We start from the raw sequence: 14,423 nt of genomic DNA on the forward strand, positions 1-14,423 counted from the left end.
TTGAGTTTTGCATAACCATAATAAGCATTGTTATTTGAAAAGAAACTCTGCGACATTTTCCATAACTTTGTTGACATGTCGAAGTACAGAGTGTGGGTGGCACAATGGAGACAAGAGACAAAGGCACAGATTATCAAAACAATTTTGCTTAAGCCAGTTTTTTTTTTTAACAACCATACAAATATCTGTGCCCGTAGTAGTTGCTGGCAACATTATCATCACAATTAATTCTTTGATGATGTCATTTACAACGCAATATTCAGCAAACATCACTAAACAGATGGGTTTAGTTACATCTGTACTTTCGTCAATACACAGCGGAATATAAGGAGAGGACTTGACGTAATTTTGTTGTTGTCATTTTACATTTTCCACCAGTTTTACAGTTCTGTTTTTTATTGTGTTTCTAGACAAAGGAATGTATTTGACGTGCTCTATTATCTTACCTTTATTTTCAAAATCTTCAAAAAGTAATGTGGCACATGCTAACTAGGCTTCCTTAAAAAATTACATCGCCAAAAGTTTTACTGTGCCGGGCAATGACATTTGCAGCTGGGAAACTTGCGGCACTGGTATTACTATTTTTGCTTACTTACTTAATTATCATGTCAACTTCCTGAGCCTGTCTTTAATAGCACATGCAATGAATTTCTTTTGCTCTGGTTTGCTTTTTTGACAATGAGCTTTGTTTCGTAGCACCATTTTACCGATGGTGTTCTACATGCCACTCTCTCGTAACATGAAGCACATACCACTTTCTTGCCTTTATTAATCGTTTCATATTTCTCAGTCCACCAAGTTTGAAATTCTGTGTTACACTAATCTTGCACTTTTTCTTTCTTTGCCAAACTAGCCATTATGAATAATACTCACAAGGTACTATGTGTAATTGCAGCACACGAAATAAGCACACAACAAACAAAGCAAACAGGTGGACACTAGAATTAAATTTTCACTCTACAGCGGAGTGTGCGCTGATATGAAACTTCCTGGCAGATTAAAACTGTGTGCCGGACCGAGACTTGAACTAGAGACCTTTGCCTTTTGCGGGCAAGTGCTCTACCAGCTGAGCTACCCAAGGGTGACTCACGCCCCGTCCTCACAGCTACTGATACTGGTGGAATTAAAGCTGTGAGGATGGGGTGAGTGTCATGCTTGGGTAGCTCAGCTGGTAGAGCACTTGCCCACAAAAGGCAAAGGTCTCTAGTTCAAGTCTCGGTCCGGCACACAGTTTTAATCTGGCAGGAAGTTTCATATCAGCGCACACTCCGCTGTAGAGTGGCGGAATTAAAGCTGTGAGGATGGGGTGAGTGTCATGCTTGGGTAGCTCAGCTGGTAAAGCACTTGCCCGCGAAAGGCAAAGGCCCCGAGTTCGAGTCTCGGTCCGTCCCACAGTTTTAATCTGTCAGGAAGTTTCAGGTGAACATTGTTCTGCCACAGCAGTTTGGCTGTACAGTGCTTGTCGGTATAGGTTGGAAGACGGTGTTACTGGAACAGCTGCCGACGTATGTGACCTAAAAGTGGATGACGGAGCGTTATTATTAATGCATTTGAGTGCACTGTGACACACTGTGAGTTAGCATAAACAAAGAGCTGTCATCTACAACTTCTGTTGTGCCTCGGCACTGATAGCCTGTTCACGATGAACTTTGATACTGTGACTTCAAATGCAAATGAAAAAGTTTTGATTAGAAAGGCCTACCAAAATTCTTCATTTAATGCTGTGCCCAATTTATTTGGTCATGTGCCACTAATGGCATAGACCGTATGTTATGTGACCTCAGATTGTATGCCATACTTTTGCCCTATTGACTTTTACACATGACTACTCAACTACTTCGTGCAAGTTAATGGGAAGTGTGAAACGACAAGAGTGCAGCATTTTATTTCACAAAGCAATGTAGTAATTGTGATTAATTTTTTAAAAGTTGTAGTTTGTGAATGAATGCCCTGTTGAAATGTAGTATGGCATTACAGTGTCTCTCTTTCTTTTTACCTCACAGAGAAAAGATCTCGACAGCGAGCTGGCAGCATATCAGTGGCTGTAGTCGATGAGCTGCCTTCGACGTCGGGAACGGGTGGGATTGGACGTCGCACGAGTGGTAGCCGTAGTTTCCGGAAGCAGTCATCAGAAACTCATGACGAGCGTCGCCACCGCAGGCATCACAGGCCGTCGCTTGTGAGTGCAGAACCTCTACGGCAATGCTCAATGTACACCTGTTGTCACTTACAGTGCCTCTAATCTCGTAGTAATATTACTTGACATGAGAAGATTGTCTGCTCATCAGGTGCTGAAACATGGTGATAAGCATGTAAATCTGAGAATGTGCATACTTGTAAATTTAGGAAAAAGGTCTGTTATGACGAAGTAGGGAAGATGTATGAGTAGAAAAAGAAATAATTTGGACAACTGCTTATTCCAGGCCCAATATCAACAAACCTGAAAGCATCTGTAAGTTGTATTACTGTTGAGATTAAAAATTAGGAAAATGACAACAATGAACTAATAATAGCAACTCATCAATTCATGGACCAATAGTAGCCACAGATACTATCTGACAAATATATCTGGTATAGTCCCAAGCTCTAAGACAGAAATGATTGACACCAAGATAATAGGCTGGCTTGGGAAAGAACTGCATGGGAAATGGGCAAATGACCTGTTAGGGTGGTGATATTTTGCAAAGATCAAACAACTGATGGGCACACACAAGTTTTCATGCAAAAACTGAGGAATTTCTTACAGCAATTCAGATAAAGGCATTGTACTGATGAACTACTGGAATTACTTCCTGAAAAAGCGAGCAACAGATAATAGCTGCAGGGTGTAGGGGGGGTCAGTGTGGGACTGCATCACACGTTACTCCTGGGTAGTTGAAAAGGTATGATGAGGTCACCAAAATAATCCACCAGAAGTTGGGATGGCAACATCAGTTAATGAAAGATTTTCTTCCATACTATGGATTCAATCTTCTCACTGTAGTGGAAAACAAAAATTTCAAAATTTGTTGGAACCATGATGCATACTCTATAAAACAATCTGTTGTAATTGACCTGACAGAACAGTGATAAATAAAGCTGCAAAAGTCACATTTCTCCTAGACATTGCCATAAATTGCAAACCGCGTGGTATGAGAAGATAGCCAAATACAGGAATCTGGCAGGTAAGGTTAAAGCTGTGTGGAAACAGAAGTCTGTACATGTTGCCCCCCTGTGTTAATACTTGATGCCAGCATTGTCTCAAAACACACTGTGTAAGACTACAGGAGCTAAAACTGCATCCCTTGCTCCATTGTCAACTGCAGAAACAAGTTGTGCTGAATATCTGCAGAACAGTTTGGTGGGTCCATTTTGAGAACATAGTGAATTTAGTGGTAACTTGTTATTTAAACTGTTACTGTTATACCAATAATCAGTGAGCTACTAAATATAATAAAATAATAATAATAATAATAAGCTGCATACCAAATTATCCAAAATGTTTACATTACAAAATGTATCTCCAAGCACAGAAAACTAAGGTATTACAATACAATAATTAAATCATAACACTAACTTGGAACAAAAAACAGATATTTAAAACACTTAAATAAAGAAACTTAAAATCATAAATATTCTATGCCCAGAACTTTTAGATGAATAATACAAACTCAGAAGCAAACAGGAAATCAAACAATCCCAAAATACCCATAGTGACATGACAAAACACAGGTTAAGATTCTGTTGCAAAATTAAGAGTGAACCCAGGCAGACTTACAAAACAAATATTTGAATTCTTTGACACCAGGAATAAAGCTGAGACATACAATTAAATGAAATGGGGAGATAAAAACTGATCTGAAATTGGCAAAAATTACACCAGAAGTTGTGGAAAAACTGTGAAATCTTCAGGTCCAAAATTAACGAATGGCACAATATTATTATTATTATTATTATTATTATTATTATTATTATTATGGTCATAATAAAAGTAACTACTCACTTTGTAATTGAGGTGTTGAGGTCATTAGAAACAGAAACAAGAATGAAAATATTGCTCAAGTTGCAGACAGTGTCTTTCAAAACCTAACTAGCTAACTCTGTTCCTCATTCCACCACTACTCTTTTCTTTTTACTGTCTTCCCCGCACTCCCCCCCCCCCCCCCCCCCTCCTCGCCCTCTGCCCTGCTGTTCTTTTTATTTGCTAATGCTGCTTTATATTAAATCTGTGTTGACTGTAGATCTAAGCTTTTGGGAGTACTTATTTTATGACCCGTTCTTGGTAAACCTTTTGTGTTAATGCTAAATAAATAATCACGATTGTCTTTGTCTGGAAACTAACATACTGTTGAAGAAATAACACTGATAGATGTTGTGCTGCCCATCACGGCCAGAGATTACATTGTTGCCAGTGATTTAAATGTCATCTGTAACATCTTAGTTTCCATCGAGACATATAATAAGGGGGGGGGGGGGGGGGGGGGTAAGCGGAACTCTGCTCAGTGTGACTCTTAAGAATGGTGGTTACTGTTGATATTTCGGCTGTTCGTTGATAATTAACATGACAAGCACATTGAGGATATTTAATATAACAAATCCATTGGGAAAGAGTTCATTGTTACGTTACCCTTTTTTCCTTGCAATCTGGGGACACAAGCAATTTTGCAGCCTCACTAATTTGGTTTAATGAAAATGCAATCCATAAAGAGAAGACAACTCACTGAAATGTACCTTAGTAAAACTCCCCTTGTCTATGAACTCTGCTTTGAACTTGTTTTGAAAAAAGTGATTTATCAGATTGCACAACTGGGGAAACAAGATGGAGTCATGGCATTTCTTTATGAAATATGAGATAGTTAAACAAGCATAATTGTAGATAATAAAATACTTCTAATTCCATTGTTGGACTGTTTATCTGTGAATGTTGCAAAGTAAAGTATTACTTGTTGATATTTGGAGCATTGGTATGTTGCCTTAAAGTTACTAGTCTCATTTTGATGCAACGTTTGCCTTGCAGGACCCTGGTACCGCGGCCTCAAGTTCCTCTGTGTCTGGCCCTCTGCAGGCCAGTGTGCGCCGCCTGTCGAATGCCCCCAACGGCAGTCTCGGCTTCCTGCCAGGTGGGGCAGCCACTCCCCCACCGCCCACCATCAAGCCCACAGGGTCTCTAGAACTCGGCTGCATGCTCGAGAGGGAGAAAGGTACACTGACAGATGCTCGAGACATTGTGTGGCAAGGTCTCCAGCCGTAGTGATAGAATATGGAATTCACATAAAAGTAATGGAATCTGTATTTTGTTTTAACCCTTTCCACTCCTCTTTTTTCTGACAATTATGTTCTCTACAGCTGCTGTGTATTGTATTTGTGATGGAGAATTATTGGATGTCTGAAAAAATCAGAACTGAGAGAAAATATTCTTTAAGAATGGAATTTGGTGTAACCAATGTGCAGCAAGATAGTCACCTGGAACGGTGGTCTGATCATTTAATATTAAAAGACTACGACCAAGGTGTGGACGGGGCCAAGTAATTGACATATCAGACGTGACTTAACACACAAATAATTTATTCATAACATACAATACATAACAGCAACTACATAAATCCTGCTTCGATTCTTACAATTGCCCAAAATGGAAGGGCTACCACTTTCGAATTGGAAAGGCTTTAATTTAAGAAACCAAAATGCCTATTATAATTTTTAAAAATAATAACAACACAACACATAAGTAAGCACTAAGTGAACGCACTCTTAAATCTTTAATTATTAATCACAAAGTGTGGGTTTACCACATTTAAATTCTCATTGCAATATAAAACATAAGCACATGAATTCAAAACACAGCGTGGCTTCAAAATTTCTTCCTGGACAACCTATGGTCCTAAAACTTTCGTATTACATTCCAGCCAATCACATTAATAACTTATAAGCACGGTTGGTAAAATACAAACGTTTGCACTATAATCAATTTTAATAATTCACAATCACTCTAAAAACAACATCAGAAGTTCGATACGGAGCATGTAAGCCTGTTCATACAATCTTTCGGACTAAAATAGGCATGAGGGCCAGCATAACAGAAGTGCGCTAGTTGCTTTTAGGATAGGTGCTCCCATTAGCTTAATCACTGAGGAGATATTTATTAAGCGACAGGTAAGATAGTTAATGCAAATAGAAGGTAGTTCTAACGGTTTTTTTTTCTTCCTCCCTTTTAACAAGGGGGTTTTAGTAAGGTGGAAATTACACTTTGAGGAGCGGCAACAGCAATCTAGCAGGCGCGCCTTCACGAGGATGCCATGCCACTACACACATACTAAACTAGCTGCGTATCTGCTGTCAAGCCAAACATTAACAACACAGTTCCATATTCCTGACACCCAAATAGTCGGGATCAAAACAAAACCAAAAATCCCAAGAGCGCAAGTTCGAGCATAGCTTCAGAACAGATCTTACTTCATGCGGTTGCCTTCACAAATACAGGTATCAAAATGAAAACAAGAATGGGTAACAACGTTCCCTAATCAGCACAATGTTTTTCTTTAGGTCCTGGTAGCGCTAGACAACGCTGACATGCCAATGTTAACAAACCTCTAAGGCGACACCTTCCAGCTGACAAGCCGAAACCAATGTGGCCCCTTATCAGCTCCGTGACAGGACTCGAACCCCCCAACTACTGTCAGTGCAACTCACTTAGAATAAATACAGCTCAAATAGTATGGCGGAAACATATACCCAGGGATTAACAGAACACTAGACTGAACTAGAATTAACCTTAATAATACAGCACTAGATCTTGGGAGACAAGGAACTAACTCCCCACCTGAACTTCTGCAACCTCAGGGTGGGAGGATGAACTGCCAAAACATAGAAGTGCAAACATACACAAATAACTACCAAAATACACCACTACACTGGTTAGCAACGATGCGTGGAGGAATCTGCACTGTCAGAATTGCACCAGTGAACAGAACAGAGGATTGCCACAGCAGTGGCCACAAGGTGGGAAAGACGACTGGATGAACTCAATCCCAAAGGACTATCAACTTGGAACATTCACACTTCTTTTCTCCTTTCCCTCTGCGCACTTCGTCGTTTGTCCGGGACTGCTGTGCACAATTCTGAGCTGTCCCCAGTTGTCCCGACAGACACCGACCCAGCCGAACTGCTCCCGGACTCAAACCCTCGTTGAACGGCGGCTCCACCGCCCCATGATGGATGATGGTTACTGTTTGTTTGCCTTCGTCGACGCAGGTGATGATTAGACTGCCATCCGCCACCCGCGGACAACCAGTGAAGAGCGGACAGAGGGGCCTAACCAGGCTGGCGTTCCTCCACGGGTAGAAGTGCGGGTTCAATAACAACACCCGTACGTGGAAGGCAGGATGTAGACGTCACCAGAGCAGACACGAAGGCCACTGTGCGTGACAAGCTCCTCCAGCGTGACCACGCTCGCCTATAAATAGTACAGGCCAAAGAGTCTGCTGCAGTAAACACGTGAGTCGGTCGTGTTACCAACCTACGGTTTCTAAGTACACCAAAGACAGAACTCGCAATCGATAGTGGGTACACTACGGGCAGGAGTTCAAACGAAAGAGCTTCATAAAAGACCAACCCTGAACAACCGCGGAAAAACTAAATAGAAGCGAAGCAATAAAAGACAGCAACGAGATGCTAGAGCCCAGTCGCACCCAAACACTGTCGATTACCAAAAATATTGGCTCCACACGATGCTCAGGAAACAAGCCGTGGAAAGGTGGAAGTACACACGGCTCATCACCTAATTTCACCTTTAAATTCAGAGCCATGTTCAATATTATGCTAAGAAATGCTTTAATTTCTACTGATGAAACCTCTTTCCGTAGAGTCACAGTGAATGTTTTGTAGGAAGAGGCGTGCATTTCGTCTGCTGCATACATTCATGTTGTCACAATTTTGTGAATGATGTTCTTGATTTTAGTTGTTGGGTGTTTTTCTGTGCTTGATGTTTGGTCTCTGCAGATATCTGTAGGAGATGACATGTTAGGCATGGAAATGTGTGTTAGGCAACAGCCTGCTGCCCATGCAACTGAAATCCCCAAGAACTTAAGTATGAGGTGTGAAAGTCTATGTTTGCAAATAACACCACCCATGAAACAGGACTGAAAATATCCCTGTTGTTGTACAGACTACTCAATCAATCTTTATAAGATTACGATTACCGTCAAAAGAAACCTTTTATTTACATGCACGAGACTGCACTTTATAATCTCTTGCTCCTTCTTGTTTCTTCTTCTTCTTTTTCTTCTTCTGCTTCTTCTTCACTAGTACCAGATTTTCTGGATCTTATGTTGCTGTCGGAGCATTCTGAGAGGCACATGTGCTTGCAAGCATGTGTGCACTTGTGGAGACTCAGCAGTGAGGATTCCGATTGCTCCTTTGTGCTCCTCAGATATCTCTAAAGGAGGTGAAGCATATTGGGTAGCTAGTGAGCAACAAACACATGAGCGACACGTTCAGCTCAGAAAACTTTCTCTCTCTTCTTGGTATAGGTCTTAAATACTGAAAGATCCACATCTGAATATTATTTCAACTCATATTTCCTCTTCAGGGCGTAACCAACATAGACTGATGGAAAATCTGGTATCTTGGTTTCATTCTTTATAAACAGTTTGTAGGAAACTTTATGGGGTGTTCGTGCTCTGGGACAACTGGTAAATCCTGAAAAAAGATGGGAACTTTTTCATCTGGGAAAAATCCGGAAATTTTTTGAACTCAAGGACTTTGACTTGTAAGTACGCATACTTTAACAAAGAAATTTACTTTAGCCAGCTACTGCAGAATGTTATTGCAGCAGTAAAACATAAATGGGAGAATAACCTGAAAATAAAACTACAGTTGCAAAGAAAAAGTGCCGATTAAAACAGCAAAACACAGTGAATGCACAACAAAACGTGTCGGAGACTTTAGAGTGAAGACTACACAATGCTTCGCAACAACAAACTGCTTTCAATGAGCGTGATGTTACTACTGTTTACATTTCCAATCTGTTTGATTTTGTGAGTGGTGGTTTGAAAAGTGCTACTTTCAGGTAAATTTCCTTTTCCACGTGCTGAATGATGTTGTGTATGAGAATGTGTGATGACTTTATAAAATCGTAGAGCATTTGACTCTCAGTCCAAACTTAACAGTTTGAGGACTAGCCATGCAGAAAAATTTTGGGGCCATAAGATGTGCCATTTATGCCATTATTTAAAAATTTATCGGTACGTTTGTGTTTGATATATCTTAAAGAGTAACATATGCTAAAGAAGACAAATATTATACATGGCAGCTTAGCTTTTCTTGCTGCTAGACTGTGTGTGTATTACTTTAAACATTTAACTTTTCCTATTTGTGTGTTTATGCTGCTTAAGTCATGGCGCTAGTGGATAACTACATTACGTGTCATATGCTCTGAATATCTGTTGTCATAGGCTGGCAAGATCATGTAGCATGTTCTGTTATTGACTTACAAAAGCACATCGTGCAGTGCCATCTCAATTTAAGTGCTTCAGAAACTACCATACTGTATTAGGTAGAATTTGTCTTTATACTTTTGTAATATTAAAATACACAGTGTACATGTTGCCCTGTATCAAATAATTTTTGAAATGCTTTTTTTTTTGTTAGGTTACATTTCGAAAGTATAGGAAAGTTCTATGCCAGTGTCTAAAGCTTTTATCATTCAAAGGATTGATAAGTTTTACGGCTCCAAGGGAAAGTGTATTGTCACTTAACACGGAAAAAAATGTATGTTCATCCAGGATATAGTGTATTTTTGACTGGGATATCCGAGGTAATTCTTTTTTTTCCCTTTTCTGTGTATTCAACCAGGCGTGCAATTGTGTCAGTAATGATTAAAATAATAAAGTTACTCCACCATTTAAATTTATTCGTGCATAGCACATGTTTCTTCCCATTTTACTGTGCTGTGGGATTTTACATATATTTTGAATCTTAGTTCTGTGTGTGTGGTTCTGTTCTCAACATATTTTGCTTTCTGCTGCATGCAAAAGTTCACCCACACCATACACAGCATTCAAGGTCTGTGAAATTACAAAATATCAATGATTTAATGTGAGCAAACATATGGCCGCTAGTGTGGCTGTGATCGATCTCACTTAATGTTTTAGTAATGAACACTGCTCTGTTGGAGCACCGTAGTAGAGATTGTCGAATGCTTCTTTCATTTCACTGATAACTAATGTGCTAGCAATGTATAATTATTGAACACATCAACATGTAATGCAACTTGAATTCCTGTTGTTCTAAGTTTTCTAGCTATTGTTACTGTACCTCTGCATTTGTAAATGCTAGACACCGATGGCAAGCACTTGGGATTCGTGTTCATTACCCAGTATTCAAAAATTCACAAGCTCGGGTCATAAACAATTTAGAACAGGACTATGTCCACCATAGATGTAGATTTAAATAATTTGGGAGTAAGGGAGACCACTCACACAATAGCAGAAGCATTGAGTCATTGTCAGGCTCACAGGGTAAAACAATGAAATTTTGCTAGCTTTCGGAAGAAATAGTTTGATGCATGGTCCCCACTCTGCCCCCCCCCCCCCCCCTCCCCCCGTTTCATATTTTGTCTTACACTTATTTTTCAAAATTACATAATTTTTTGGTAGGAATTCTTCTTAAATATATGCTTATTATTTATTGAAGCGATGAAGAGTGAAGAGGTTTGTGTTGGTGTCGTATACCCAAAAAAACATGCATGCTCAATGCTTCTGGACATTTCTTGCACTCACACTACACAATTTCTGGAGGGTGTTTTCCTGATGATACTGGTGAGGAGGGATAAAACTAACAAAACCTGAAAACTATTGCTTATAACATGCAAAATATTGAAAGAAATAGTGTGGGGAAAAGACAGATTGATACTTACCGTAAACAAGACACGTCTAGTTGCAGACAGGTGCAATTAAGACGCTTACATAAAGCTTTCAGCTACAGCTAGCATCTTCGGTCAGAGTGCCGGATTTGGCAGGTGATGTGTCTTTTAATTGTGTCTTGATGTGTCTGTTTTACTGTAAGTAGCACTCTGTCGTTTTCTACATTGTTGATATTTCTACCTGGATATTCCATTGTTTGAAAGAGATAGTGTGTTATACAACACTGAATAGAGCGATTTCTCTGCTTTCCGATGCTATATAACATGTCATATCATTTTGTAACAGAGAAGAAGAAACACTAAGAAGATGCTATAACTGCTCGGTCCGTATCACAGCTGGCAGTGTAATAAGAGACTTGAAACCTGCAACTAGTTCTGAGTCAGTTGTATAATCCAATGGGTTAAAGTCAGTCTGCTAAAGCAGTGTTTAGCAAGCCATAATTCATACATCTGTAGTGTCTTTGATTGTGTAGTTTCGTTGTTTCACACAGATGTCGTACAGTGTATCACTATGTTTTCTTGAGAAATGTCAAACCAGAACAATCTCATTCCTTACGCTGAACGTGTTTGAGAAGTAGTTTGCTAAAGTAATATTTGTGATTGTGAGAATACGGGAATATGCAGTTAGTGCAAACAACAGGCCACAGGAATTTGAATTTGGCAATTTATGTGCTCTCAATCTGTCAAAATTATTTTGTGAATATGTTCAACATCAGAAATTCAAGGGATTGGGAAGATACTGTTTTAAAACACATGCAGTGTGAAATCTATAGGGGAAATGGATAGAAACTTTGCATTGAGCCGTTGAAGTGGCAGTCTTAATTTAGCAGCAGATTTGAAATGGCTAAGAAGAAAAAATGACTGTGAAACTAGGCTTAAAGAACAGAGTTTTTTCAGCAGTAGCTGAATGAATTTGTTGGAGGTAAGATATGTTTGTTGTTGTTGTTGTGGTGGTGGTCAGTCCAGAGACTGGCTTGATGCAGCTCTCCATGCTATTCTATTCTGTACAAGCCTCTTCATCTCCGAATAACTAGTGCAACCTGCATCCTTCTGAATCTGCTTAGCGTATTCATCGCTTGGTCTCTCTCTCTCTCTGATTTTTACCCTCCACGCTTCCCTCCAATACTAAATTGGTGATACCCTGATGCCTCAGAATGTGTCCTACCAACCGATCCCTTCTTCTAGTCAAGTTGTGCCACAGAGTTCTCTTCTCCCTAATTCTATTCACTATCTCCTCATTAGTTACATGATCTACCCATCTAATCTTCAGCATTCTTCTGTAGAACCAAGTTTCGAAAGCTTCTATTCTCTTCTTGTATAATCTGTTTATCGTCCACATTTTACTTCCATACATGGCTACGCTCCATACATATATTTTCAGAAAAGACTTCCTAAAAATTAAATCTGTACTTGATGTTAACAAATTTCTCTTCTTCAGAAACACTTTCCTTGCCATTGCCTGTCTACATTTTATATCCTCTCTACTCCGACCATCATCAGTTATTTTGCTCCCCAAATAACAAACTCATTTACTACTGTAAGTGTCTCATTTCCTAATCTAATGTCATCAGCATCACCCGATTTAATTTGACTACATTCCATTATCCTCGTTTTGCTTTTGATGACGTCCATCTGGTATCCTCCTTTCAAGACAATGCCCACTCTTGTTCAGCTGCTCTTCCAGGTGCTGTGCTGTCTCTGACAGAATTACAATGTCATCAGTAAACCTCAAAAGTTTTTATTTCTTCTCCATGGATATTAATTTCTACTCCAAATTTTTCTTTCCTTTCCTTTACTGCTTGCTCAATATACAGATTGAATAACATCAGGGATATGTTACAATCCTGTCTCACTCCCTTCTCATCCACTGCTTCCCTTTCATGTCCCTCGACTCTTATACTTGCCATCTGCTTTCTGTACAAATTGTGAATAGCCATTTGCTCCCTGTATTTTACCCCTGCCACCTTCAGAATCTGAAAGAGAGTATTCCACTCAGCATTATCAAAAGCTTTCTCTAAATCTACAAATGCTAGAAACTTAGGTTTGCCTTTCCTTAACCTATCTCTTAAGATAAGTCTTAGGGTCAGTATTGCCTCACGTGTTCCAACATTTCTACGGAGTCCAAACTGATTTTCCCTGTGGTTGGCTTCGGCCGCAATGGCCTTGCCGCAGTGGATACAGCGGTTCCCGTGAGATCACCGAAGTTAAGTGCTGTCAGGCATGGCTGGCACTTGGATGGGTGACCACCCAGGCCGCCATGTGCTGTTGTCATTTTTCGGGGTCACTCAGCCTTGTGATGCCAATTGAGGAGCTAATCGATCGAATAGTAGCGGCTCCAGTAAAAGAAAACTATCATAACGACCGGGAGAGCGGTGTGCTGACCACACGCCCCTCCTATCCGCATCCTTATGTGAGGATGACACGGTCAGATGGTCCCGATGGGGCACTTGTGACCTGAAGATGGAGTGCTTTTGGCTTCTGCCAGTTTTTTCATTCATCTGTAAAGAATTTGTGTTAGTATTTTGCAGACATGACTTATTAAACTGATAGTTCGGTAATTTTCACACCTGTCAACACCTGTTTTCTTTGGGATTGGAATTATTATATTCTTCTTGAAATGTGAGGGTATTTCACCTGTCTCATACATCTCGCTCACCAGACAGAAGAGTTTTGTTATGACCGGTTCTCCCAAGGCTACCAGTAGTTCTAATGGAATATTGTCTACTCCTGGAGCATTGTTTCGACTTAGGTCTTTCAGTGTTCTGTCAAATTCTTCACCCAATATCATATCTCTCATTTCATCTTCATCTATGTCCTCTTCCATTTTCATAATATTGCCCTCAAGTACATCGCCCTTGTGTAGACCCTCTATATACTCCTTCCACCTTTCTGCTTTCCCTTCTTTGCTTAGAACTGGGTTTCCATCTGAGCTCTTGATATTCATACAGGTGGTTCACTTTTCTCCAAAGGTCTCTTAATTTTTCGGTAGGCAGTATCTATCTTGTCCCTAGTGATACATGCGTCTACATCCTTACATTTGACCTCTAGCCATCCCTGCTTAGCCATTTTGCACTTCCTGTCGATCTCATTTTTGAGACGTTTGTTTTCCTTTTGCCTGCTTCATTTATTGCATTTTTATATTTTCTCCTTTCATCAATTAAATAAAATATTTCTTCTTTTTATCTACTTCATACTCTGCTGCTTTCATTATTCCATCTTTCCAAGCTACCCATTTTTCTTCTACTGTATTTCCTTTCTCTGTTCTTGTCAATCATTCCCTGATACTCTCTTTAAAACACTCTATAACCTCTGGTTCTTTCAGTTTATCCAGGTCTCATCTCCTTAAATTCCTACCATTTTTGAGTTTCTACAGTTCATAACCAATAAATTGTGATCAGAGTCCACACCTGCCCCCGGAAATGTCTTACAATTTAAAACCTGGTTCCTAAATCTGTCTTACCATTACATAATCTGTCTGAAACCTTTCAGTGTCTCCAGGCCCCTTCCATGTGTACAGCCTTTT

At 39.8% G+C, this 14,423-nt stretch overlaps 1 protein-coding gene across 1 annotated transcript in view; it reads left to right on the top strand.

Annotated features, from left to right (window-relative positions):
* The window catches only part of LOC126106529 (pecanex-like protein 1), a 274,178-nt gene that overhangs the window by 32,338 nt on the left and 227,417 nt on the right, over positions 1–14,423 (top strand). Inside the window, exons 5-6 of the mRNA XM_049912855.1 lie at positions 2,004–2,179; positions 4,997–5,180. Of these exons, the coding sequence (XP_049768812.1) occupies positions 2,004–2,179; positions 4,997–5,180 (360 nt within the window). The remainder of the gene's footprint in view (positions 1–2,003; positions 2,180–4,996; positions 5,181–14,423) is intronic.

Source organism: Schistocerca cancellata, chromosome 10 (assembly GCF_023864275.1).
Source record: "Schistocerca cancellata isolate TAMUIC-IGC-003103 chromosome 10, iqSchCanc2.1, whole genome shotgun sequence".
Classification (NCBI taxonomy): domain Eukaryota; kingdom Metazoa; phylum Arthropoda; class Insecta; order Orthoptera; family Acrididae; genus Schistocerca; species Schistocerca cancellata.